Source organism: Jaculus jaculus, chromosome 6 (assembly GCF_020740685.1).
Source record: "Jaculus jaculus isolate mJacJac1 chromosome 6, mJacJac1.mat.Y.cur, whole genome shotgun sequence".
In the NCBI taxonomy this organism is placed as follows: Eukaryota; Metazoa; Chordata; class Mammalia; order Rodentia; family Dipodidae; genus Jaculus; species Jaculus jaculus.
This window is the reverse complement of record NC_059107.1, coordinates 113233903-113261588: the sequence shown is the minus strand read 5'-3', so window position 1 is coordinate 113261588 and position 27686 is coordinate 113233903. Positions and strand designations below refer to the sequence as shown.

General features: G+C 41.2%; 1 protein-coding gene across 1 annotated transcript; it reads right to left on the bottom strand.

Moving 5' to 3' along the window:
• Positions 1–27190, bottom strand: Cct2 (chaperonin containing TCP1 subunit 2). Its single transcript, XM_045153501.1, has 16 exons — positions 27064–27190; positions 26316–26390; positions 26142–26207; positions 25132–25243; positions 24625–24701; positions 24401–24513; positions 22393–22595; positions 19863–19963; positions 19564–19691; positions 17029–17132; positions 13098–13217; positions 12436–12564; positions 12183–12286; positions 11560–11659; positions 10219–10360; positions 1–271 (listed from the first exon to the last, which is right to left on the bottom strand). Exons 1-16 carry the CDS (start codon positions 27064–27066, stop codon positions 241–243), a joined length of 1608 nt encoding a protein of 535 aa, XP_045009436.1. The 5' UTR covers positions 27067–27190; the 3' UTR covers positions 1–240.
• Positions 27191–27686: the final 496 nt, after the last annotated feature.

The following is a 27686-nucleotide window of genomic DNA, read 5'->3' as shown; positions in this document are numbered from 1 at the left end:
TCTAAGTAATTAAAATTTTATTTTTAATACACAGTATGAGAAACATGACAATCAGTTAACTGAATTGTATGGAAAATTAAACAACAAATAAATTAGACCCATGTTAAAACAGGTCAGCAAATGTTCAAATGTTAAGGATATAATGGGCACATCAATTCCACAGTCTACTTAAGAGGCTGAAGTCTTTCAAATACAACTTTATTATGAACTGGTCCAGATGTCAACAGCAAATGGGAATGCTTAACAGGGGTGGTGATCCGGGACACGTTTCCTATAATGGAAAAAAAATAATATATTTAAGAGAAGAGGGAAAAAGCATTTTAACCAGTTTTATTTTAAAAAATGATTTTATTTTCATCTATTTATTTATTAGAAACACAGAGAGAGAGAGAGAGAGAGAGGAAGGAAGGAGGGAGAATGGGCACACCAGGGCCTCTAGCCACTGCAAATGAACTCCAGATGCATGTGTCATCATGTACATCTGGCTTATGTGGGACCTGGAGAACCAAACCTGGGTCCTTAGGCTTCACAGGTATGCACTGTAACAGCTAAACCATCTCTCCAGCCCATTAGTCAAAGTTTTACAACTAAATACAAATATAACCAGAATCCTAGTTTTACTGAAACCATTGTAAAAATAGGCCTATGGACACAAGTTTGATTCCCCAGAACCAATATAAACCAGATGCACATGGTGGCGCATGAGCCTGGAGTTCATTTGCAGTGGCTAGAGGCCGTGGTGCGCCCATTCTCTTTCTCTAACAACAACAAAAAAGCCTACAGATACATAGTTCTTGATTCTTACCCAAACAACTTAATAAAAGAGAGTCCTCAGAAATAGGTCAACTTAGTTTTTACTTTCTTTCCTTTTTTCGGAGACAGGGTCTCACTATGTAGTCCAGACTAGACTCAGACCTGCAATCCTCCTAAGTCTCCCCAGTGCTAGGATTATAGGAACATGGCCCCAACACCTGGCTTAATTCATTTTTTGGAATAACATAAGTATTAGAAAACTAATTTATCAAATTAGCCACATTAAATAGTTACATCAAACTGGAAACCATAAAATAATAATGCACAGGGGTTCTAAACAAAAGCTCTAGAATACAAGAACTGCTAACATGAACTGGTGATTAGGCTGAGTAAGTCGCTTTAGTATACCAATAATCATCTCTCACACCTTTTATTCTCTGGTGACCACATGATGAGGGAACACAGACACATCGTTTTTTGAGGAGGGATGGTAAAGGTACCAGTGAACTTAACTAAAGCTTGAAAAACAGAGCTTAAGAAACAGAATAGAGGAGGAAGACAAGCAAAGTACAGTTATGCTTACTAGTTATTGTCCAGAAAGTCATTCATCAGACAGCCAAAGATTAATAAGAGAGTAGGAAAAACAAGTTTGCATCCCAGAAAACTTGAGAACATTACTGGGGCTTTTTTTTTGGGGGGGGGGTGTTGTGGGGGGAGAGACAAGGTCTTATACTACAGCCCAGCTGCTGGCCTTACAGCTCTTCTGTATCAGCTAAGTACTGGGAATACAGGCAAGTATCATCACACTTGGCCAGAATTTTCTTTTGCCTTTTTTAAGACATGGTTGTACTTTAGCCCAGACTGAGTTGGAACCCACTCTGTGGTTCTAGGCTGGCCTCAAACACAAACTCAAAGCAATCTTCCTACCTCGGCTTCCCAAGTTCTGGCCAAAACTTGTGTGCCACCACACCTAGCTAGACACTAAGTCTGTTAAGGTATTTATAAAATTCACATATGGCCAATGGTACTGAGTTATCATATTCATTGCTGGGGGTAGGTTATAGGCCTAATAACCAGAGTTCAATTCTCCAGTATCTACATAAAACCATTTGCACAGAGTGGCTCATGCACCTAGGGTTCAAATGCAGTGGCTGGGGGCCCTGGCATATTCATTCTCTCTGCCTGTCTCTTCTCTCTGCTTGCAAATAAATAAATATTTAAAAAGGAAAAAAAAAAAGAGAGCTGAAGACATGGCTCAGCAGTAAAAACACTTGCCTGCAAAGCCTAACAACCCAGGTTCAATTCCCTAGTACCTACATAAAAACCAATGGCATAAAGCGGCACACATGCAACTGGAGTTTGTTTGCAATGGCTAGAGGCCCCAGTGTGCCCATTCTCCTCCTTACCTCCTTGCATATAATTTTTTTTTTTTAAAGAAAAACTTTGGTAACATCTCTACCAATTTTCAAATTACAGAATGTTGCCCATTATCCTCCCAACACCACTAGCAAAGCTTCTCGGACTTTTCAGCCCGGTCTTCTTTCTAGTCTACCATTCTATGTAGCAATAACCTTTCTTCTCTACATCCAAATTACTTTTATTCTTCCTTTTTTCTAGTAGTAACAAGATGGCCTATTATTCATAGAAGAAGAAAAAAAGCCAATGAAATGAGTGCGGAAAGTCCTTCACAAAGAAATCCCTTGTATATTAATTCTCATAAAGATGAGTTTTATTTATTTTTATTTATTTATTTGAGAGCGACAGAGAGAGAATGAGGCAGAGAGAAAGAGAGACAGAGCGCGAGGGAGGGAGGGAAGGAGGGGGAGAAAGGGAGAGGGGGGGAGAGAGAGAGAGAGAGAATAGGCATGGCAGGGCCTCCAGCCACTGTAAATGAAATCCAGATGCATGTACCACCTTGTGCATCTGGCTAACATGGGCCCTGGGGAATCGAGCCTCAAACTGGGGTCCTTAGGTCTCACAGGCAAGTGCTTAACTGCTAAGCCATCTCTTCAGCCCTTATTTAGTTTTTGAGACAGACTCTCATGTAGCCCAGGCTGGCCTTGAATTCGCAGTGAGATATAATCTCTAACTTTTTGGTTTGTTTTTTAGAGATAGGAGGGTCTCATGTAGCCCTGAATGGTCTCAAACTCATGATCCCCCTGCATGCTGGGAGCACAAACAAGCCCATCATGTTCAGTTTATGCAATGCTGAAGAGGAAACCCATGCTTTGTAAAAGCTAGGCAAGCATTCTACTAACCAAAGGGGTGTAATTTAAAACATTTCTTCTTTCCTCCAGTTCTGTTCCTATGAATGGAACTCCTTATGCTTTTATCTAAAATCAATTCTTCTCCTTCTCAGCTGCTTAGTGGATTACTTTGCTCTTTCACACATTATTTCCTCTACTAAATCCTGCTAGGCCAAGTGGCACACACTTGTCATTCCAGCACTCAGAAGGTGGAGACAGGAAGATCATGAGTTTAAGGCTAGAGTGGACTACAGCGAGACCTTGTCTCAAAACAAAATCCCCTCCCACTCAGAAATGCTGGGTTTTCATAGTAATCCATACCCACATTTATAGTGTTTTGTTTTGTTTTTGAGGTAGGGTCTTGCTCTAGGCTAGGCTGACATGGAATTCACTATGTTGTCTAATAATATTAAAGCAGATATTATGTAATAAATATGTATTCACCTCATCCAGTTTAGATAATTTTCTATACATATACTTTCCTTCTTTATATCTGTGGTTGGTTGCTCTATTAAAATTCTTTAGTACTCAGTCCTCAAAACTCTTTCCTTCTTTAGGTCTAACATTCACTCTTAAAGAGACACAGCTCATCTCTTGTTTCTAAACAGGCTATGTAGGCTGATGTATAGCAATTGAAGCCTTCCTTCATGGGAGGGAGGAGGGAGGTTTATGATACAAATGCAAGAAAGCTGAAGAGTCACAGGCCTCTCCTCAAGGTTACAGAAGCTGCACACAACTGCCCGAGAAGAGACTCTCTCAGACCAGCCAAGCTGCCTGGAAGCTGGGGAGTGAGCTCCAGAGATGGTGCTTCCATGAGTCACTACGCTCTTAAAGTAACCCCAATAATGCATTGGTTCACCACGTTGGACTTTGAGCTGTTGTCAGTACCCTACCTACATGTGAACAGACATTACATCTGTTACCATCTCCCCACTCCCAAACAGCTAACAATACTAAAATTTGAAAATCACAGCTTGAGCCAGGTGTGGTAACACAGGCCTTTAATCCCAGCACTTGGGAGGCAGAGAGGTAAGAGATCACCGTGAGTTCGAGGCCATCCTGAGACTACATAGTGAATTCCAGGTCAGCCTGGGCTAAAGTGAGACCCTGCCTCGAAAAACCAAAAAAATAAAAAATAAATTAAAAAATCATAGCTTGAACGACTACGTTAGACTTGACTAGCTAACTGCCATTAAGGACACTTAATGTCCATTAAATGAAGTAAACATTGTCTTCCTCCCAGAGCCTTCACCTCTCAGTCTTATTTCTCCAGGAAAAGCATTAAAATTATACACCTCCTTTCATCTCATCCTCTGTATCCAAACCACTATCAAACCCTATGAGCTTACTTACAAAATGTATCTACACCATGGGGCTAGAGTAATGGCTCGGCAATTAAAGACTGTTGCTTGCAAAGCCCAACAGCCCAGGTTCGGTTCCCCAGTACCCATATACAGCCATATGCTCCAAGTGGCACATGTATCTGGAGTTCATTTGCAGAGGCAGCGGCTCTGGCATGTCCATACTCACTGTCTCTATCTTTCCATAATCAATCCCTTATCACCTCTACTATTTCAGGGTCCAAGCTAGAATACTTTCCAAGTCCTCTTGAACTCTGTTAAAACAGTTGACAACTACTAAACAGCAAGTAAAAATCAGTAATTGTGATGAGCCTGACAATCAGCACAAGGGTGAAGGAAAAAGATGAGGAGGATACTCAACACATACCAAAACATAAACCCAGAAGCTCCTGAGAGCTTATCACTGAAGTAGACCTAAAACACATCCACCACAGCTCAGGGAATTTTGCAGAAGAGGAAGTAGAAAGATGTAAAAGCCACAGGTTGGGAAGGCACACCCAGAGGCACCATTGCCCCAACAAGTGACTGCTGCACTCACAACTCATAATCCACAATCCCATGGGCAATACCAGTAACCCCATTGAGGGCCCTCAGCAGAATTGGGGTAGGGAGGAGGGAAATAATGGCACCAACATATGAGGTATCCATATGAAGTATATTCTTAAAAAAAAAAGCAAAAAACCAGGTGGGTGTGGTGGCACATGCCTTTAATCCCAGCACTTGGGAGGCATAGGTAGGAGGATCACCTTGAGTTTGAGGCCACCCTAAGACTACATAGTGAATTCCAGGTCAGCCTGGGCTACAGTAAAACCCTACATTAAAGAACCAAAACATTTTTTAGATGCTTATATGCCATCTGTATTTCTTCCTTTGAAAACTCTCTATTTAGCTCCAAGGCCATCTATAATTGGCTTGTTTGATTTCTTATTATTTAACTTTTTGAGTTCTTCGTATATCCTAGATATTCATCCTCTATCAGATATATAGCTGGCGAAGATTTTTTCCCATTCTGTAGGTTGCCTCTTTGCTTTATTCAGTGTCCTTTGCAGTACAAAATCTTTGTAATTTCATGAGGGCCGTGGTTTATCTGTGGTTTTATTGCCTGAGCAACTGGGGTTGTATTCAGAAAGACTTTGCCAAGATCAATATGTTGAAGGGTTTCCCCAACTTTATCCTCTAGCAGTATCAGAGTTTCAGGTCTGATGTTAAGGTCTTTAATCCATTTGGACTTAAATGGGCTATAGAGCTAAATAAAGTTTTCAAAGGAAGAAATACAAATGGCATTAAGCATCTTAAAAAATGTTCTACATCACTAGTCATCAGGGAAATGAAGATTAAAACTACATTGAGATTCCATCTCACTCCTGTCAGATTGGCCACCATCAGGAAAACAAATGATCATAAACGCTGGCGGGGATGTGGAAAAAGAGGAACCCTTCTACACTGCTGGTGGGAATGCAATCTGGTCCAGCCATTGTGGAAATCAGTGTGGAAGTTCCTAAAACAGCTAAAGATTGCTCTACCATATGACCCAGCTATAGCACTCCTAAGTATATATCCTAAGGACTCATTTCCTTAGACCTGCTTAACCATGTTTATTGCTGCTCAATTTATAATAGCTGGGAAATGGAACCAGCCTAGATGTCCCTCAACTGATGAATGGATAATGAAGATGTGGCACATTTATACAATGGATTTCTACTCAGTGGTAAAGAAAAATGAAGTTATGAAATTTGCAGAAAAATGGATGGATGGATCTGGAAAGGATTATAGTAAGTGAGGTAACCCAGGCCTAGAAAGCCAAGCGCTGCATGTTCTCTTTCATATGTGGATCCTAGCTACAGATGACTGGGCTTCTATGTGAGAAGGGAAAAACTCAGTAGCAGAGGCCATTATGCTAAAAATGAGATATAAAGGGAAGAGAAAGGAAGGGAGGAGGGTACTTAATAGGTTGGTATTGTATATATGTAAGTAGAATAGATTAATGGGGGTGAAAAGGCCCAAAGTGAGGTCAGGGGAGGAGATTGAGTAAAGGAAAGGTGGAGGGAGGGCTAATCAAAATCTGAGAGGATATACATAAACCAAATGGAATCCTTCAGTTTTGGACAATGAACACTCAGGAGCTGTAGATCATTGCTAGAAAATTTTCAGTGCCAGGGATGGGATACCTTCCAGTCAATTGTTGGCCAGGGAGGTCCCTGATGCCCCCAAAACATTATAGGCCATTGCTAAGGCCCTTGGTTTCGCACTAGGAATAGATAGTAAGACCCTACTGCTGAACACTCCACATATTTGGGCTGCAAGGCCACTAAGAAATCCTGCTGGAACTGAGCTGATAACCTCCTCCATGTAGACCACCTCACAGAAAGCTGGAAGAAGCCATTCTACATGCAGTTCAATGGGGGGAAGATAAACCACCAGTGAAGACACTCAACAGTGGTCACTGTAAGCCTTATAATTGGCCAGCCAGACCCAATGAGCCAATGGTGCAATAGTAGCACATCGGTCATGGTGGAAACCAACTGCCCTCCAATTGGACTGAAGGCCCGCTCCAAGGGAGGAATACAATCCTGATACGAAAAACTTAAAACAGGGGTAGTCATGAGCCTTAGGGGTGTAACATCTGCTGATGTCTGGATAAGTGCATATACTATGCTTATCAAACTGCCCAGTAAGCACTTTTCTTAATATTCCTACCCTTATATTAATGCTACTCTCACTTTGGATAGAGAATCTTCTCTTTTCAGATAGAGAATCTTCTCTTTTCAGATGGCAGTGACCTTGGGACAACTCAGAAGGTATCATGGTGCTGGAAAGAAGTAACTAGAGTACCAAGTAACATCTCGATCACACCTTCCAAAGCTAAGGGTCTATTGCGGAAGAGGTGTAAGAGCCAAAGGAAGCGTTGGACTCCTTACAATGTGCTCCCTCCAGACAAAAAATTGGCCTTGATATCCATGACCTCATAGTGCCTGACACTACCTACACAAGACCATCATAAGAGGAGGGAAGGATCATGGCATCCAAATAGGAGAGACTTATTGATATGGGGAGTGGATGTGATGGAGAATGGAATTTCTTATTTATTTATTATTTATTTATTTATTTGAGAGTGACAGACACAGAGAGAAAGACAGATAGAGGGAGAAAGAGAGAATGGGCGCACCAGGGCTTCCAGCCTCTGCAAATGAACTCCAGACGCGTGCGCCCCCTTGTGCATCTGGCTAACGTGGGACCTGGGGAACCGAGCCTCGAACCGGGGTCCTTAGGCTTCACAGGCAAGCACTTAACCGCTACGCCATCTCTCCAGCCCGAGAATGGAATTTCAAAGGGGAAAGGGGGGAGGGTATTACCATGGGATATTTTTTATAATCATGGAAAATGTTTAATAAAATTGAGAAAACAAATTAGTTATCAAACCTTCATGTTATTTATAGGCTAGATATGAAATATTCCCTTAAAAAGGTCTCATGTGGGTTGCAGAGGTGGCTTTAGGGGCTAAGGAGCTTGCCTGCAAAGCCAAAGGACACAGGTTCAATTCCCCTGGACCTACATATACCAGATGCACATGGTGGCATGTGTCTGGAATTCATTTACAGTGGCTGGTGGCCCTGGCATGCCCGTGCTATCCATTTGCCTCTTCCTGTCTCTCTCTCTCTCTCTCTCTCTCTCTAAAAAGCCCCATGGTTTGGTCCCTGGTGTACTACTGAGGACTGGATCATGAGGTGCTAACTCAATGAATTAACCCACTGATGACTTTCGCAGCCAAATGGGCTTTTACGAAGTGAGGAATGGCTGGAGGAAGTAGGACACCAGAAAGGTACTCATAAGATTGTCTCTTGTCCTTGCTCTCTATTTCTCAGCTGTGCTTTTTTTTTCAAGGTAGGGTCTCACTCTGGTCCAGGTTGACCTGGAATTTACATAGTAGTCTCAGGGTGACCTCAAACTCACGGTGATCCTCCTACCTCTGCACCATCACACCCACCTTTTATATATATATATATATATATATATATATATATATATATATGTATGTATGTATGTATGTATGTATGTATGTATGTATGTATGTGTGTGTGTATTTATGTATTTATTTTGAGTGACAGACAGACAAGAGAAAGAGGGAGATAGATAGAGAATTGGTGCGCCAGGGCCTCCAGCCACTGCATACAAACTGCAGATGCATGTGCCACCTTGTGCATCTGGCTTATGTGGGTCCTGGGGAATTGAGCCTCAAACTGAGGTCCTTAGGCTTCACAGGCAAGTGCTTAACCCTTAAGCCATTTCTAGATTCCCCCCCCCCCCCCCCCGCCGCCGCTGTATTTTGCTCTGCACATCTTTCTGCCAGTATACAATGCCTCACTACAGGACCAAAAGCAATGAAATCAGTCAAATGTGGACTGAAACCAAGTCAAAATCCTTCCTCCCTTATGTCAGATTTTTCACAATACTCTAAAGCAGCTCACTTGACCATTATTGTGAATGAATTTATTGTGAATGAATTTGTAAGAGAACTTAAAGAAAGTTTCTTCAATAAGAATCTGTAAAAATCTCTTTATGAAAGAAAGAAAAAAAAAAAAAAAAGAAGCCAGGTGTGGGAACACACCTTTTAATCCCAGCCTGAGACTATATAGTGAATTCCAGGTCAGTGAGTGAGACCCTACCTCAAAAATCCAAAACAAACAAAGGGCCAGATGTGGTGGTACACACCTCTAAACCCAGAACCTGGGAGGCAGAGGTACGAGGATTGCTGTGTGGTCAAGGCCAGCCTGGAACTAGTGAGATTCAGGTCAGCCTGGGCTAGAGACCCTACCAGGAAAAGAAGAAAGACAGAGAAAAAAAATCATGAGCCATGTGTGGTGGCAAACAACTATAGTCTCAGTACTTGAGACTGAGGTAGGAGGAATGAAAGTCTGAAGCTAGCTGTTCACATAGCAAGATCCTGTCTCCCCCAAAACATAAAACTACTCCACACACAAAAAAAATCTAGGTAGGCATGGTGGTACATGCCTTTAATCCCAGCACTTGGGAGGCAGAGGTAGGAGGAATGCTGAGTTTGAGGTCACCCTTAGACTACATAGTGAATTCCAGGTCGGCCTGGGCTAATGTGAGACCCTGCCTTGGGGGGGGGGCACAACAACTTAAAAAGCTCTTTCAATCCAATCCAACCCCAAACACACATCAATATAAAAATATATCTGGGAGAGCAAACAATTGGGCTGTTTCATCCTGGTGAAAGCACGTCGAGCGGTCTGCAAGCTCCTTGCTATTTGACTGTTCTTAGCCTGGCTTTTCATAAACCCTTTTTTAAAAATCATGAACACCCTACCTGTTGGTATCTCCTAAGCTTTTCTGATTTAAAACCTAAAAATCAGAGTTGGGGAGATGGCTCAGCAATTAAAGGTGCTTGCTTGAAAAGCCTGTCAATTGGGGTTCAATCTCTCCAACCTTTTTTAAGAGAACATTTCATATCTAGCCTACAAATAACATGAAGGGCTGGAGAGATTGGTCAGCAGGTAAGGCATTTATTTGCCTGAAGAGCCTAACAACATGAATGTGATTCCCCAGCACCCATGTAAAGCCAGATGCACAAAGTGGTACGTGCATCTAGAGTTCTTTTGCAGTGGGCAGGAGGCCCAGGCATGCCCATTCTCTCTTGTCTCTCTTCTCACAATAAAAATATCTTAAAATAAATACTAAAAAAAACAAAAAATTCTAAGAATTGTGACCACTCATTTTTAGTAAGTTGTGTAGTAGCTTTAACTGAGCAAAATGAGTCCATCTGCCACTAACCTTAGTTATCAAATGAAGAGATCTCCCTGGGATTTTATGTACAATTTCCTAGCCATTAAAAGTACCTTGGTGCTGCTTTGATAATGTTGTCCACACGTAGAATCACCTCGGCTGCTTCAGCTGCACTTAGAAGGACCTGTCGCTTCACTTGGAAACTTTCTGTTACACCCAATATTGCCATATCTCCAATAGTACCTTCATTCATATCTGAAAAGATATTTATTATGTTTTAATACCTAATGACTTGCAACAAAACTAAACCTGCTTTAAAAAGAATACCTATTTTATTTAATTATATAAGCTTATTAATCTGTGGAAACAAAACTAAATGAGAATTCAAATTCATTTACTCAAGTTTCCTATTTCATCTTCAGGAAATGACTTGCCTCTGTTTTGTTCAATGACAGGATTACCTGTTAGGGCTAAATGTATAATGTCTGAACAGCCTCAGAAAAAAAAATTCAATATGAATTAAAGCTGCCTCACTAGTCACCTTTATATATTGGAAATCTGTACCTGAGTATCTCAAGTTTACTATGTTTACTATGGAGCCGGAGAGATGGCTCGGCGGTTAAGGCACTTGCTTGCAAAGCCTCATGACCCAGGTTCAATCTCACAGTACCCACGTAAAGCCACAAAGTGGTACATACATCTACAGTTCATTTGCAGCAGCTACATATTCTCTCTGCTTTCAAATAAATAAAAATATATTTTTTAAAGTGTTTAAAAGTTTTTACCATGAAATTAGAAGTTAACACCAATTGTGTTTTAAGAATGTAATAGTGTAGGGCTGGAGAGATGGCTTAGCAGTTAAGTGCTTGCCTGCGAAGCCTAAGGACCCTGGTTCGAGGCTCGAATCCCCAGGACCCACGTTAGCCAGATGCACAAGGGGGCGCACACATCTGGAATTTGTCTGCAGTGGCTGGAAGCCCTGGCACACCCATTTTCTCTCTCTCTCTGCCTCTTTCTCTGTCTGTAACTCTCAAATAAATAAATAAAAATAAACCAAAAAAAAATTTTAAAAAAAGAATTTAAGGGCTGGAGAGATGGCTTAGTGGTTAAGCGCTTGCCTGTGAAGCCTAAGGACCCTGGTTCGAGGCTCGGTTCCCCAGGTCCCACGTTAGCCAGATGCACAAGGGGGCGCACGCGTCTGGAGTTCGTTTGCAGAGGCTGGAAGCCCTGGCGCGCCCATTCTCTCTCTCTCCCTCTATCTGTCTTTCTCTCTGTGTCTGTCGCTCTCAAATAAATAAAATTAAAAAAAAAAAAAAGAATGTAATAGTGTATACTTAACTAAGACTACAAGCCTATTTACATATCCTTAGGAGTCATAGTTATCAGAATTTTAAGTTAAAAACAATTGAAGAAAATTACTTCTAACCATGACAACAATTTGGCTGGATACTTACCCAGTCCAGCAGTTATTCTGCCTTCGCTGTGAGCAGCTCGGAGCTGTGCCACCAGATCTGCGCTGTCATAGCCCGCATTGTCAGCTATTATGGTAGGCAGCTACAAAATAAAGACGACACATAACTACTAAGACCCACTGCTTTACGCTTACTTAGAAGACATATCAAATCTGCCACAGATTTATTTCTCAGAAAGGCCTTAACTCCTTTTTTCTTTTTTTTTTTTTTTTTTGAGGTAGGGTCTCACTCTAGCCCAGACTGACCTGGAATTCATTCTGAAGTCAGTCTCAGGGTAGACAGCGATTCTCCAATCTCTGCCTCTCAAGGGCTAGGATTAAAGGCATGCACCACCATGCCTGGTGACCTTAACTTTTAAATCCTCCTGCCTTAGCCTCACAAGGGCTCAAATTACAGACATCTACTGTGCCTGGATGTCTGCTTCCTTTTATTATTGCTCATGGAGAATATAACATTTAGAATCTAAATTTTAAAGTGCTATAAACCAGTTCATTTTCTAAAAGCCAAATAAAAGACCATTTTTTTTTTTTTTTGGTCAAAGACTGAAAAATGCATGTAGTTGAAAACCATTAATAACCACAAAATTCAGATGTCGTATAGCTTACCATTCTCAGTGCTTTTGCATAAGACTCCATTGCAACAGCTTCTTTTCCTGGCGTTTTATTGGCAAGCTGTGTCACAGCATGGGCCATCAGCATTTCAGAACAACCTACAATAAAATTCCAATTTGTTTTTTTAAAAAAATCAAAGGTAAATATAATATTAATAGTTTCAACAGGTACCAATGAAAAAAAGCGCATCATTTTATGTCATACTATACTTCAAAAAACAGTGTTTCACTCTTTCCCAAATGCTTACCTCCGCCATAAACTGTTCTAGGATCCTTCACAGTCTGGGCAAGGACACAAAGGGCATCATGCAGAGACCTTTCTGCTTCATCTATAATTTGTTGGGTGGCTCCACGCAAAACAATAGTGCAAGCTTCACCTACAGATAAATAATACTCTTGGTCAGATACTTCACAAGACACAAAACAGATTGCATCCCACTATCTATGTAGCTGATGACTATATTACTGGGTTCTGAAAGGTGACTTTTTTTAACAATGCAATGTTTTCTCTTTGCAGTAATTCATAAGGGCTTTAAGTCATCAAGAAAAAACTATGCTAAATATACACAATTTTAAAAAGCCCAGCCAATGTAAACCTGGTTTCAAGACACTGAAACAAAATATGCACTATAAGCCAGATGTGATGGCACACACCTTTAATACCAGCACTTGGGAGACAGAGGTAGGAGAATCGCTGGGAGTTCAAAGCCACCCTGAGACTTCATAGTGAATTAATTCCGGGTCAGCCTGGGCTAGAGCAAGACCCCTGTCTTGAAAAAACAAAACAAAACAAACAAACAGAAACACTATGTACTATGCCCAGTTAAATTTTGTTTCTATTTGTCTTCCAATTCAATAGAAGTCAACAAGGATTTATAGCACTTAAACCAAGATATACACCATTCCTCACCAAGGGCAACCCCAGAAAAGTGGATGAGTTTGTCTTCTCCAATCATGACTTCTTCAATAAGTTTGCAACTTCCAAGCTTTACCAGCTCTGGGTGATCAAAGGTAGAGGCAATTTCACCACCTATGAACATAAAACATTAATTAAGTACATTACAGGCTTAAAATTCCTTTTTTTAACAAGCAGTAATGGGTAGATAGCATGTTAACCAATATTTAAAACATTAATTGCTTATTCTATATCAGGCATTCCTTTTTTGGTGGTCATGACATATTGATTATGCACTCATACTACACCAGAAACACCGTAAGGCAAACTATGGAATTGTTACCATTCAATTACTCTATTAATTAGATAGGTTCCAATACTGTATTTATAAATGGTTTTGAAAGATAAAGGGAGGAGCTGGAGGAATGGCTTAGTGGTTAAGGCATTTGCCTGCAAAGCCAAAGGACCCAGGTTCGATTTCCCAGGACCCATGTTAGAGAGATACACAAGGGGGCGCACACATCTAGTTTGTTTGCAGCGGCCCTGGTGCACCCAATCAAAGGGGGGAGGCTGGAGACATGGCTTAGCAGTTAAGGTATTTGCCTGTAAAGCCAAAGGACCCAGGTTCAATTCCCCAGGACACATGTAAGCAAGATATACAGGTGATGATAAAAGGCCTTGGCATGCCCAGTCTCTCTTATTCTTTACTACAAGTAAATAATTAAAAATATTTTAGACTGATTGCAGGCGCGGGGGGGGGGGGGCGGAATATGATGGAGAATACACCTGTGAAGGGGAAAGTGAAGTGGGAGGGAATTATGACAGTTACTTGTCTATAATTATGGAAGTTGTCAATAATGAATAAAACAAAGAGAGCTGGGCATGGTGGCATACACCTTTAATCCCAGCACAAGGGAGGCTGAAGTAGGAGGATCACTGAATTTGAGGTTACCCTGAGACTACATAGTGAATTCCAGGTCAGCCTGGGCTAGAGCAAGCCCCTACCTCAAGAAACAAACAAAGAAATAAAAATGGGGGAGGGGGCTGAATGGGCATGGTGGTGCATGTCCTCAATTCCAGCACCCTGGAGGCAGAGGTAGGAGGATTGTCCTGAGTCTGAGGCCATCCTGGGACTACATAGTGAATTACAGGTCAGCCTGGGCTAGAGTGAGGCCCTACCTGGAGAAACCAAACACAAAACAGAACAACAAATTTTTTTTGTTTTTATGTATTTCAGAAAGGAAGAGGCAGATAGAGAATGTTGGGTACACCAGGGCCTTTAGCCACTGCAAATCAAGTCCAGATACATGTACCACTTTGTGCATCCTCCTACCTCTGCCTCCCTCCCAAGTGATAGGATTAAAAGCATGCGCCACCATGCTCGGCTTAAAATAAAAATACTTTTTAAAAGAGGCAATGTAAGCCAGGTGTGGTGGCACATGCCTTTAATCCTAGCACCCGGGAGGCAGACGTAGGAGGATAGCTGTGAGTTTGAGGCCAGCCTGGGCTAGAGTGAGACACTACCTGGGTGGGAGGGCAATGTAAGTCGGGTGTGGTGGCGCATGCCTTGGGAGGAGGTCATAGTGGGTTCAAGGCCACCCTGAGACTACATAGTAGGTCAGCCTGAGATAGAGTGAGACCCTACCTTGAAAATGCAAAAATAAAGAGGAAATGTAGTAGTGAGTACACTTGCCTTCCAATCCTGTATACACACTGTACAAAAACTACCTCCAAAAGTTAAACTGATACTTACAGTAAAATTATTTTCAATTTAAATTCAGATTGTCTTCTGAGTCTAATAGACAACACTAAACCTTTTCCTTGACATCTTCTTTCCCTTAGCCTCTTGAGGTAGGGGCTCGCTCTAGCCCAAGCTGACCTATATAGTCTCAGGATTACAGGTATATACCACCACACTAGGCCACAAAACTTTATTTTTATAATAAAATTTTATACCATATAAATATGTAACTAGTCCTATTACATCAACCACTTGTAACCTGCTTATTTTAAGCATTTAGTATAATCCCCTCACAAATGAAATATAAGAAATCCTAAGGCAGTTCTTAGAAAAGACAGAAATGTATACTCAAGAGTTTAGTAGAGGAAAATACGCATTATAATAATAATTTAGAATAGAGAGATGGCTCAGCAGTTAAGGTGCTTGCCTGAAAAGCCTAATGACCCAGGTTTGATTCCCTAGTACTCATGTAAGCCAGATGATGCACAAGGTGGTATGTGCATATGGAGTATTTGCAGTTGCTATAGGCCCTGGCATAACCATTCTCTTTTCTTAAGTAAAATTTAAGTTAAAAAAAAAAGATTAAATTGAAACTGCGGAAATGGCTCAACACTTGCCATGTAAGCATGAGGGTCTGGTAAGGCCCAAGTTCAATCCCTGTCACCCAACATAAAAACTGGGCATGGCCACACATGCCTGGAACCCAGTTCCATGAGCCACAAAGAGAGGCGCATTGCTAGGGCTCACTGGTCAGTCTGACTGAAAAGTGCAGCTCCAGATTCACAGAGTCCATCTCAAGCAACCATGCCAAAAGCAATATCCTCTGGCCTCCACATGTGTTTGTAAGGCACACACATTTCCACAAACACATACATCAACCACACACACACACACACACACACAAAGGAATTCATTTTAGTTGTCTTATTTCTATTCTTCTCCATTTCCCAATCAACTATCCAGGTCAGCCTTTTTTCCCCCAAGAAAGAGGTTTCTTCATTTTTTTCTCAATTTTTATTAACATTTTCCATGATTATAAAAAATATCCCATGGTAATAACCCCCCCCCCGCACTTTTCCCTTTGAAATTCCATTCTCTATCATATCTTAATTTATTTGAGAAAGATGGCGGGGGAACAATGGGCAGACTGGAGCCTTTTGAATTCCAGGTCAGCCTGGGCTAGAGTGAGACCCTACCTCGAAAAACCAAAAAAGGTTACTGTAGCTGTACTATACAAAGTATATTACACAAAATGTTCATTGAAGGTTATGAGGTTACAATAATTGTACTACACAAAGTTTACTACAAAAATTTAAAAGGGTACTGTAGCTGTACTATACAAAATGTTCATTAAAGGTTAAGGGCATAAAGAATTTAGCTTCTCAGCAATAGAAATAAAGTAAAAGAATTTTTTGAGTTTGATTAGACAATATTTAGAAAACTATCTTATGAATCTGTGAAGATATTTAGTATATTGAAACAGTAAAAAATGTATGGCTAAGGCAAAACTGGTATATATAATTTAGTATACATGTTAAATGTCCCTAAACTGAAAACCTAAAATTTAACACTTTTTAATAAAAAAACCTGAAACCTTTTAAACACTGTGACACAAATGAAGAATTCTACACCTGTCCCCATCAAGTAATTCAATAAAAATGCAGGGGAACCAAAAACATTGCCTAAAATACCTTCACTGTATTAAGATATATTTAAGTATAAATAAATTTCATATTTAGACTGACTTAGATCCTATCCCCAAGTATCTCATGTATATGCAAAAATATAACGCCCCATTCCAAAAAAAATCCAAACTCTGAAACACTTCTGGGCCACAAGCACTTCAGCTAGGGAAACTTAACCAGCATTCAAAATAACTAGGGCTTGAGATATGACTTAGTGATTAAGGCACTAGCCAAAGAACCCAGGTTCAATTCCCCCAGTACCCACAGAAAGTCAGATGCATAAAGTGGCACATGCATTTGGAGTTCATTTGTAGTGGCTCAAGGCCCTGGTGTGCCCATTCTTTCTTTCTTCTTTTTCCTCCTGCTTGCTAATTTAAAAAAAATGAAAGTATCCAAAGCATATATCATATTTCAGAAAAGCTAGACTCATTCTCAACAATGAATCCCACTGTAACTCAATAAATCCAAAAGTGGTTATTTTGGTAGAAATCAGTGTGTTTTTTATTGTTGTTGCCCCTACCTGTAACAAGAGCTAGGCGTTCCACACCGGCAAAGTCTGCATGTTCAATAGCCATGACACCAGCAGCACCAAACAGCTGTTCAGGGTAATTATAAATTAACTGCCTGCAAATGAAATACACAAAAAGATGCTCAAAACAACTCCTTCTCTCTCAAGATAAAACTACATTAGATTTAAAGTATTTGTACTTTAGCAGCAATCAAAGAAATGCAGATTAAGATACATTATCATTTCTCACATATAAAGACTTTTGTTAACATATCCATGACTAGTATTAAAAATTATTTTGCCACTGATTACATAAACTAGTCCCTTAGTTCTGAAAGGTGTCGGGCATGGTGGTACATGTCTTTAATCCCAGTATGTACATACAGTTTTGCTTGTCTTGTTTTTTTTTTTTTTCGAGGTAAGATCTCATTCTAGCCCAGGCTGATCTGGAATTCACTCAGAGTAGCCTCAAACTCATGGTGATCCTCCTACCTCTGCCTCCAGAGTGTTTGGATTAAGGGCGTGTGTCACCATGCCTGGCTCTATGCATACAGTTTTTAAAAACCTTTTTTTGTGAGGAGAGAGAATATGAATGTGGGCACACCAGGGCCTCTTGCCACTGCAGATAAACTCCAGACACATGCATCACTTTTGTATATCTGACTTTATGTGGGTACAGGGGAACTGAACTTAGGCCTGGGATATCCTATATATCCCAGGAGGCAGAGGTAGGAGGATTGCCATGAGTTCAAGGACAGCCTGAAACTACACAATGAATTCCAAGTCAGCATGGGATACAGTTACACCCTACCTTGAAAAATAAAAGCAGCAACAAAAATTCTACAAGGAAATTCAGCAGCAATGCATCAAAAACTTTACCTATGTTCATATGTTCTGATTACTAATAATCTATAGCACTGAAAGTAAGTGTTAAACTCTTAGTAAAGTTATCCATGGGCTGGAGAAATGGCCGTTTGCCTGCAGAACCTAAAAATCAGAGTTAAATTCCCCAGTATCCACCTAAAGCCAGATGCACAAAGTGACAAATGTATCTGGAGACCATATGCAGTGGCTGGATGCCCTTAGCCGTTCTGTCTCTTCTCTCTCTCTGCTTGCAAATAAATAAACAAATGAAAATAATAAAGAATTTAAAGTTATTCATAAGAATTCTTTTCTAACAGTCACCAGAGGTCTCCCTTCCCCAGGTTTCAATTTGCATCAACCAAGGTCCAGAAATACTCAATGATTCAGGACCCCCTTCAGAAATCCCTAATGTATCAGTTTTACATTACTCCCTGAAGTCATCTGAAGTCTGAGTAGTCAATCTGAAGTCTTGCACTGTTACAGTGTTCAACCAGGATATGAATCATCCTTTGTCCAGTAAGATCCACACTGTATACTCTACCTGCCTGCTAATCTATCAGCCATCTAGGTTATGAGACTTTAAGCAACCCTATTAGAATGCCTAATTTAACTCATTTCATCTGCCATAAGGAACTCTGTATTGCAATTATTACAAAAGTGAATCCAATAAAATAATGTACTGAGAGATCTAGACTACATTCACATAATTTTTCATTTGTTTGGGAAGTAGGGTCTCACTCTAGCCCAGACTGATCTGGAACTCCCTATGCAGTCCCAGGCTGGCCTCAAACCTAGTGATCCACCTACCTTTGCCTCTTTCATGCTGAGATTAAAGGCATCCATCACCATGCCCAGCTACTTATTCTAATCTCTTAGTACTGTCTAATTTACAAACAAAACATTTATCATCAAGAGTTTGTATAGAAGCTGGGTGTAGCAGTGCATGCCTTTGATCCCATCACAGAGGTATGAGGATTGCTGTGAGCTGAGACCACCTTTAGACTAGGTCAGCCTAAACTTAACTGAGCACCCTACCTCAAAGAAAAAGAAAAGGTTGTATAGAGGGCTGGGGATATAGCTCTGTAGTTAAAAAGTGCTTGCTTTCAAAACTTGCTGGCCCAAGTTCAGTTCCCCTGTACCCACATAAAGTCAGATATACAAAAGTGATGCATGTGTCTGGAGTTTATCTGCAGTGGCAAGAGGCCCTGGTGTGCCCACATTCATATTCTCTCTCCTCACAAAAAAAGGTTTTTAAAAACTGTATGCATAGAGCCAGGCATGGTGACACACGCCCTTAATCCAAACACTCTGGAGGCAGAGGTAGGAGGATCACCATGAGTTTGAGGCCACTCGGAGTGAATTCCAGATCAGCCTGGGCTAGAATGAGACCTTACCTTGAAAAAAAAAACAAAAACAAAACAAGAAAAGCAAAACTGTATGCATACAAAGATAAACACTGTGTAAGGGTTTAATACTTCTTATAGTTCCAGGCATCCACTACAGGATCTTACAACATGTACTCAGCAGATAAGGTGAGACCACAATACAGTAAACTTGTCAATGACCCAACAGTTCACTTTGTGAGTCAATCTTACTTTACTGATTGGTTATCATCTGTAATTTCTAGAAAATTACATGAAGCAGTTTCTAAATATCTAATTCAATGTAAGCACAAGTACAGACCTGTTAATAAAGCAATTTATTCCATGCTTAAGAATACGGTCAACTTTCTCCTTCATTTTTTCCTTTTCTGCATGTTCTATTTCTGCAACTTTTGCTGTAGAATCGACTCTTACCCGGGAACCAAATATCTATGACAGAAAGACATAAACACATTAAAAGGTTCATTATTCCTAAAACATTTTTATGGACAAGGGTATCAAAAAGTATTTATCTGTTATTTATACAGAATCTACATTTTTAGCGTAACTGACAAGTCTAAAGCAACCAGCAATTGCATTTTATAAAATGTAGTTACATACCTTTATCTTATCTGTATCCATTCCAGTATTTGCAATAAGAATTTTAGCATTTTCAATTCTCTTTGGTTGATTAACTCCAATTTTTTTATCCAGTAAAAAGCCTACAATAAACATAGAGAGGATTAAACACTCCAAGGCCATATTAGTAAATGTTACAAAGCTATCTCTTTACTAATTCAAAGACTGTTTTTTAGAGTTCAATGTACCAAGTTTCTAGCATCTAGGAAGCATTCCATTAAGGCAGTGGGCACAACAATCAGTAAGTTACTTAAAAATACATTTTGCTGGGTGTGCTAATGCACACTTTCTAATCCCAGCACATGGAAGGCAAAAGTAGTATAATCGTGATGAGTTCAAGGTAAGCCTGAGACTACCGTGAATTTCAGGTCAGCTTGGGCTGGTGAGATCCTACCTTTAAAAAACCAAATATTTATTTACGAAAAAGAAACAACTGGGCTGGAGAGAGATGGCTTAGCATTTAACGGACTTGCCTCTGAAGCCTAAAGAGCCAGGTTCAATTCCCCAGGACCCACATAAGCCAGAGGCAAAAAGTGGCACATGCATCTGGAGTTCGTTTGCAGTGGCCAGGGGCCCTGGCATGCCCATTCTCTTTATTTGCCTTACTCTCTCCAATACATACTTTAAAAAAAAAAGAAAAAAGAAACTAGACAATATTACAGTAGAGTACAGAAATAACCACATCACTTAAAGTACTACCTTCTCAAGTATATGGATTATAGTGTTAAAAACATAAGTCCAAATTCATTAGCTTAAAAGCAATACAAAACAAGTAGTGAAAATTCAGAAACAAAGGATGTTGCTAGAAATCACTAAACTTAAAAGAACTTATAGTGGTACAATGGAAAGACTATGGAGAATGGAGACAGCCAACATGGTAGCAATCATAGATACTCCTCTGTAAAACAGAAGTACAGAGGCAGAAAAGCTAATTACTAGCTTGTCTGGTGGCTTTGGTACTATTTTAAGAACCCAGTATTCACTATCTTTCCAAACTTCTTTCAGATGCACTTTTAGCTTAAGTCAATCCAGTGATTTTCTGCTCTATTCCAGATAAATCTAATTCTCACATAACAGAGCATCACTATTAAGAACAAAATGATTAAATTTCCCATTACAATGCTTAGGTCTTTAACAGAAGTTCTACACGGCTCTTTATAAATTTGACCAAGAATATTTTCAGGATTATAACACTTGTTTAAAACAAACTGAGACAAACCAGGATTTCAATTCACTGCTAAAAAGATGAAAAACCCTTTTATTTCCTTCTCTCTTAGAGAATACCCACATGTTCTATAAGCCATTTGACAAGTAAAGACAATGTGAAGATGCTTTCAAAAAATGACATAAACCACAGTATCAAGACAGCAGCACTTCCTAACTTACTAGTTCTCAGAAACTATTGTATACATCATTAACGATATGCAATCATTTGTCAACTAAAGGAACTTAAAAAGGGAGGTGGAGTATGTGTGGAAAGATGGCTTAGCAATCAAGGCACCTGCCCTAATGCCGACATTAAGTCAGATGCATGGGGTAGCATGTGTGCCTGGAGTTTGTTTGCTAGAAGCCCTGGTGTGCCTATTCTCATTTTCTCTGCTTATAAATAAATAATACACAGATAAAAACAAGAACTTTTTCCTATGCATGGAAACAGCTCAAAAGGTAGTCGTGCCTAGTATGCATAAAACCCTTAGCTCAATCCTCAACACAAAGACACTGTGTGTGTTGGCACACACTTGGAATCCCAGCACTCAGAAGCTGAAAGCTGAGGAATCAGAAGCTTCTCCGCTACATAGCAAGTTCAAAACTAAATTGGGACAGATACACACACACACACACACACACACCAAAAACAAACAAAAAAAAAAAAACACTAACTGATCTAACTTACCTAGCCTTTTCTTACAGAATACATTTAGTCCTAAAAGAAGCACCATTTAAGAATAGCTGACTTGGGCTGGAGGGATGGCTTAGCAGTTAAGACGTTTGTCTGCAAAGCCAAAGGACCCAGGATCAATTCCCTAAGACAATCATTAGCCAGATGCACAAGAGGACACGCACATCTGGAGTTCATTTGCAGCAGCTGGAGGCCCTGGTGTGCCCATTCTCTAATAAAAACAAACAAACAAACAAAAAAATAGCTGACTTTTGCAAAAACAAATTTCTCTTTATTAGGGACTAAAAATGATTTTGTGGTGTAAAATTGAAATATGAAGATGGAACAAATGGATTATGATGACAAGGCTGGCCGCCCAGGAGTGGTGGCTCATGCCTTCAATCCCAGCACTTAGGAGACTAAGGAAGATAGTCTGAGTTTGAGGCCTGCCTGAGCTACATAGGGAGTTCCAAGTCAGCCAGGGCTAGACTCAAAGGAAAAAAAAAAAAAAAACAGAAAAAGGTAGCACGAATGGCTCCAATGATTAGTTCTTACAGAAAAGCTGTATGGTTCACCAGGTATTCAAACCTCAGTAATAATCAGCTTATTTCCCAATTAGACACACATACATACCTTCATCTAAGTAAGAGTCTGCAAGGCTCCCTCCTAGTTTCTTGATGATATGGATGGCCTCCAGATTTCCAGAACCTTTCAGTCTGAGAACAGCTTCTACAGCTAATTTTGTAAAGTGGTCCTTGTGGTGAGTAAGGAGCTTTGACGATAATGTTGTTGCTGCAATATTCATCAGATCTTGCCGGAATCTAACTTCATCATAACTAAATAAAACCAACCGAATGGGAGGGGGAAGAGGGGAAGAACATGATTAAGTAAATCAACCATATTTTGTCTGGGTGAGGTGGCATACACCTTTAATCCCAGCACTAGAGGGATTGCTGTGAGCTCAAACCCAGCCTGAGACTATATAATGTATTTCAAGGAAGGTCAGCCTGGGTTAGATACACACACACACACCACCTCAAAAAAAAAAAAAAAAAAAAAAAAAAACAACTTTCCTAGCTATTCCTAAGTCAAGAGATACCTTGACTCTAAACTACCAGGTCTCTAAAAGCCACATGGAAAGAAATTAGTCTCACCTAATTAAGAATCCCCAAACACAGACAGCTAAGGGAAATTATACTATATACTAAAGTATACAAAAACTAACATCAAAGAGAATTTATTGACACCCAGAAATTCACTTGTTTAAAAAGCTAGATGCACAAAGCAACATACATGTGGAGTTTGTAGTAAGTAGAGACCCTGGTGTGCCCACTCTCTGTCTCATAAATAAATACATTAAGAAATTTATTTAGCTGGGTGTGGTGGCTCACACCTTTAATCCCAGCACTCAGGAGGCAGAGGTAGGAGGATTGCCATGAGTTCAAGGCCACTCTAAGGCTACATTGTAGATTCCAGGTCAGCCTGGGCTACAGTGAAACCCTACCTCAAAACAAACAAACAGGGCTGGAGGGATAGTTTAGCAGTTAAGGCATTTGCCTGCAAAGCCATAGGACCAAAGTTTGAATTCCCCAGGACCCATGTTAGCCAGACGCACAAGGTGGCACATGCATCTGGGGTTGGTTTGTAGTGGCTGGAGGCCCTGGCGCACCCATTCTCACTCTGTCAAATAATGGAAATTTTTTATTAGCTGGGTGTGGTGATGCATGCCTTTAATCCCAGCACTTGGGAGGCAGAGGTAAAATAGACACGAGTTTGATGCCATCCTCTTGAGACAACATAGTGAATTCCAGCTCAGCCTTGGCTACAGAGACCCTACCTTGAAAAACAAGAAAAATATATTTATTCACGAGGTAGAATGGATTCGCCAGGGACTCTGACCACTGCAAACAACTTCCAGTCACCCCACTTTGTGTATCTGGCTTTATGTGGGTATTGGGGAATTGAATCAGGGCCACTAGGTTTTGCAAGCAAGCACCTTTAACTGCTGATCCATCTCTCCAGCCCAAGTAAAAAACATCACATTACTTTCTACCAGAGAGAGGAAGAGAAACAGGTCAGTCATAGTAGAGCACACCTATAATCTCAAGCACACAGAAGGCTGAGTTAGATTACAAATTCAAGGCCAGACAGGTTGTGGTAGTTTGATTCTGGTGTCCCCCATACACTTAGGTGTTCTGAAGGCTAGGCTCCCAGTTGATGGAGATTTGGGAATTATCACCTCATGGAGGCAGTGTATTTTGGGGGCAGGCCTATGGGTGTTACAGCCAGTTTCCACATAGCAGTGTTTGGTACATTCTCCTGATGCTACTGTACACCTAACGCTGGCCAGGGGATGATGTCCAACCCTCTGCTCATGCCATCGTTTTCCCTGCCATCATGGAGCTTTCCCTGGAACCTGTAAGCCAAAATAAACCTCTTTTTCTCACAAGCTACTCTTGGTTGGGTGACTTCTACCAGCAATGCGAACCAGACTACAACACAGGGTTACAGAGGCTATCTTTGGAGTGTGACATGGCTCTACTGCGGAGGAAGAGTGAAGTAGCAAGGTCACACTTTTATGTGTTTTTCATTGTTCTCTAGGTTAAATGTTACTAACAGTAGTACTCTGGAGAATACAAACCCATGATCAACTGAAGAACTCAACAGAGCCTCTCTTGCTGCCTTTGTGGCTTCTCTCCAACCTGCGATGATGGTCTGTGGATGAATCTTTTTTGCAATTAAAGATTCTGCTTCCTATTAATAAAGTTATACAAATAAAAGTTACCAAAGGATCAGATTGCTTCTAATACTCAAGACCATACTAGCAAAAAATAACAAGCTTAAGAGTTGCTCAGTTGCTCTTACCCTTAGTAATTCTGCTGCTAAAACAGTAACAGAGGTAGTGCCATCACCAACTTCATCATCTTGAACCCTTGACATATCTAGAAAAAACATGCAATTAACTTCTTCAAAAATGTCCACTACAAATCTAAATCTCCCTTTTACTAGGTTCCTCACCTGATACAAGTTTGAGAAAATGTTTAGGTATAAAATGCAAGAGTTCTAACACTGCTCTGGTTTGAATATGCCTTCCAAAGTTCTTTTCTGTCTCAACCATGTGGTGCCTTGTCATGTTGTGACACAACACAAAGGACCTCTCTAAACATGGCACCTTGATCCTGGACTTCCCAGTCTCCCAAATAAACTCTACAACAAATAAACTTGTATCATTTAAAATTAGTCCCAAATTGGACTAAGACAACTGTGGCACTTACATTTTAATAATGGTGATAATTAGCTAACAAGTGATGGGTATGAGCTAAAGTACAGTTAGCTGATATAGCTATTAGAAAGTAAGTTCTTCAGACTTACCAACTAAAACTTTAGCTGCTGGATTGTCAACACCAATGTTTTTTAGAATGGTAGCACCATCATTGGTTACCATAAGAGAAGCATCTCGTCCACTGCTTAGAAGAATTTTGTCCTAAAAAGAATATATTTGTGTGAAGATCTAAGTACTGCCTGAAAAATAAATGGGTCAGTCAGTCATTTCACCCAGCAGTAAACTGCCAGCTTGAAATCTCTAGATTGTTATCAAGTTCCAGAAGACTATATGGCAATTAAGGCAGCAATATGTAAGTATGGAAATGTCAAAATGAAAGTTGGAGAGATGGCTTAGCAGTTAAAGCACTTGCCTGCAAAGCCAAATGACCCAGGTTTGAATTCCTCAGGACCCATGTAAGCCAGATGCACAAGGTGGCACATGCATCTGGAGTTCATTTGCAGTGCTAGAGGCCCTGGTGCACCCATATTCTCTCTTTTCCCCAAATAAATAACCAAAGTTTCACATCAAATGGTTAACACTTGCTGCCACTGGAGAGAGGCATGGGTATGGGAATGGTCATACAGAGGCCTTTGCATAAAAACTGTTACTGGGCTGGAGAGATGGCATAGTAGTTAAGGTGCTTGCTTGCAAAGCCTAAGGACTCAGATTTGATTCCCCAGAACCCACATGAGTGTGCACATGGTGGCATTCATTTGCAGTGCCTAGAGGCCCTGGTGCACCCATTCTCTTTCTCTCTAATAAATAATAATAAACTGTTACTGACTATATATTTCCACTAAGGGCTTGTACGTTTGGTTGTTCTTATTTTTTGAGGTAGGATCTTGTTCCAGCCCAGGCTGACCTGGAACTCACTATGTAGTCTCAGGGTGGCCTCAAACTCTCGGCAATCCTCCTAACTCTGCCTCCTGGGTGCTGGGATTAAAGGTGTGTGCCACCAAACCCAGCCAGGGCTGGTATTTGTGGCTACCCCAGGCAACATAACAAAGCCAACTCTCAGAAAAAGTAAAAAAAAAAAAAAAAATCCTAGTTTTCTTACCATGCCCTTGGGTCCCAAGGTGCTCTTCACCAAGTCTCCAATAGCAATGGCACCAATAAATGAAGACTAAAGTAACAAAACAACAACAACAAAAAAAATCAGAGACAGTCAGAATTTTATAACCATAGAGAAGTGTACAATTTTCTTTAAAAGAGTGCAGGAGAACAAGCTCACCAGACGAGCTGTCTCTGCTCTCTCTTCATCAGCTCCGGCCTTGAAGATGTTAACAGGTGCAAGGGACAGGGACGCCTAGAGGGAAGGTCAAGAGAAATTTCACTTTGAATACCAGTCTTCTAACACATGTACTTTAGTGTCTCCCGCCTCACTGGCCAGTAGAAACCTAGTGGAAAATTGACTTACAACATGGTAATTTCACACGAGCCCATCGTGGATGCAGCCATTTATCTCAAAATGTCAGGGAAGGGACCCCACAGAGGTCGCCAGGAATAAACAAAATATTAACTACACATCAGATGGCCTGACTGATACGTAAGTCAAGACTAAAGAGCAAGTTAAGCCACCCGTAAGGCAGGCGGTCAGCAACGGCTCGTCCCCAGCAGGACGGCGGCCCGGTCACTCCATCTTCCACACGCCGCCGGGCTCCGCCCCAAGAGGGCGGAGCTGGTCTCACACTAGAAATTTCTTCGTATGGGGGGGGGAGGCGAGGGCTGCGGATTCCCGGATCCCCTAACCGTGAGATGGCCGGACCGAGGAGGAGACTCTGGCCTGAGGGTGCACCCTTCCTCCCGGGCTCCCTCCCCGGGGAGGCCTCCCGCCGTGGCCGGCGCCATGTGCTGCAGGCCCAGGGGACGGACGGACACCGGAAGCTTGCGACTCAGGTTAAGGAGGGAGAGCGGCGAGGAGGCAGGGTACGCAGGGCAAGGGAAGGGACAGAGGTAGGGGACCTGGTGGCCAGACTCACCATGGTTCCGAAGAATCCGGCACACAAGCTGATCCCTTCACGACTCGCGCCCGGAGCCAGCAGGGGAAAGGAAGCCGGAAGTGACGATACAGGGGGGCGGAGTCCTGTTGCGCCGCCGCGGGCCGCAGTCCTGTTAATGAGTGCAGCTGGGTTGGGACCGAAACAGCCCTTCCCCCGCCGGGGGCGGAGTCTCGGGTCCCTCCTCGCGCTCTGCCCCTCGAGCGCCGAACTCTCGCGAGAGCCAGGAACGGGCTGATCGGGAGAAAATGCGTGGAACAAAGAGGAGCTGCGCTGCCGGGGTTGCCACGGCCACGGAGTTCTGCTTAGGAAAGGAAATTTAGTCATATATATAAGGTTAAACTTACAGGTATAGCTTCAACTGTTTCATAATAATGAAAAGTATAATTTACCTCGCATCATTTCCTCTTCCTGGAAGCAACCACTTTAAGTTTTTCGGGTGTTTTTTTGGCGGGGGGGTTGGTGGGGAAGAGGAAGAGGTGTTATTTAGCAATATATTCTAAGACACTTTTATTTCTCTTTTAATTTTCAGCATTATTATAAAGGAAGGTTTTCTATCACTTAAAACGCTGTAATTGGACATTGGCCAGGACAAGTGAGCCTTA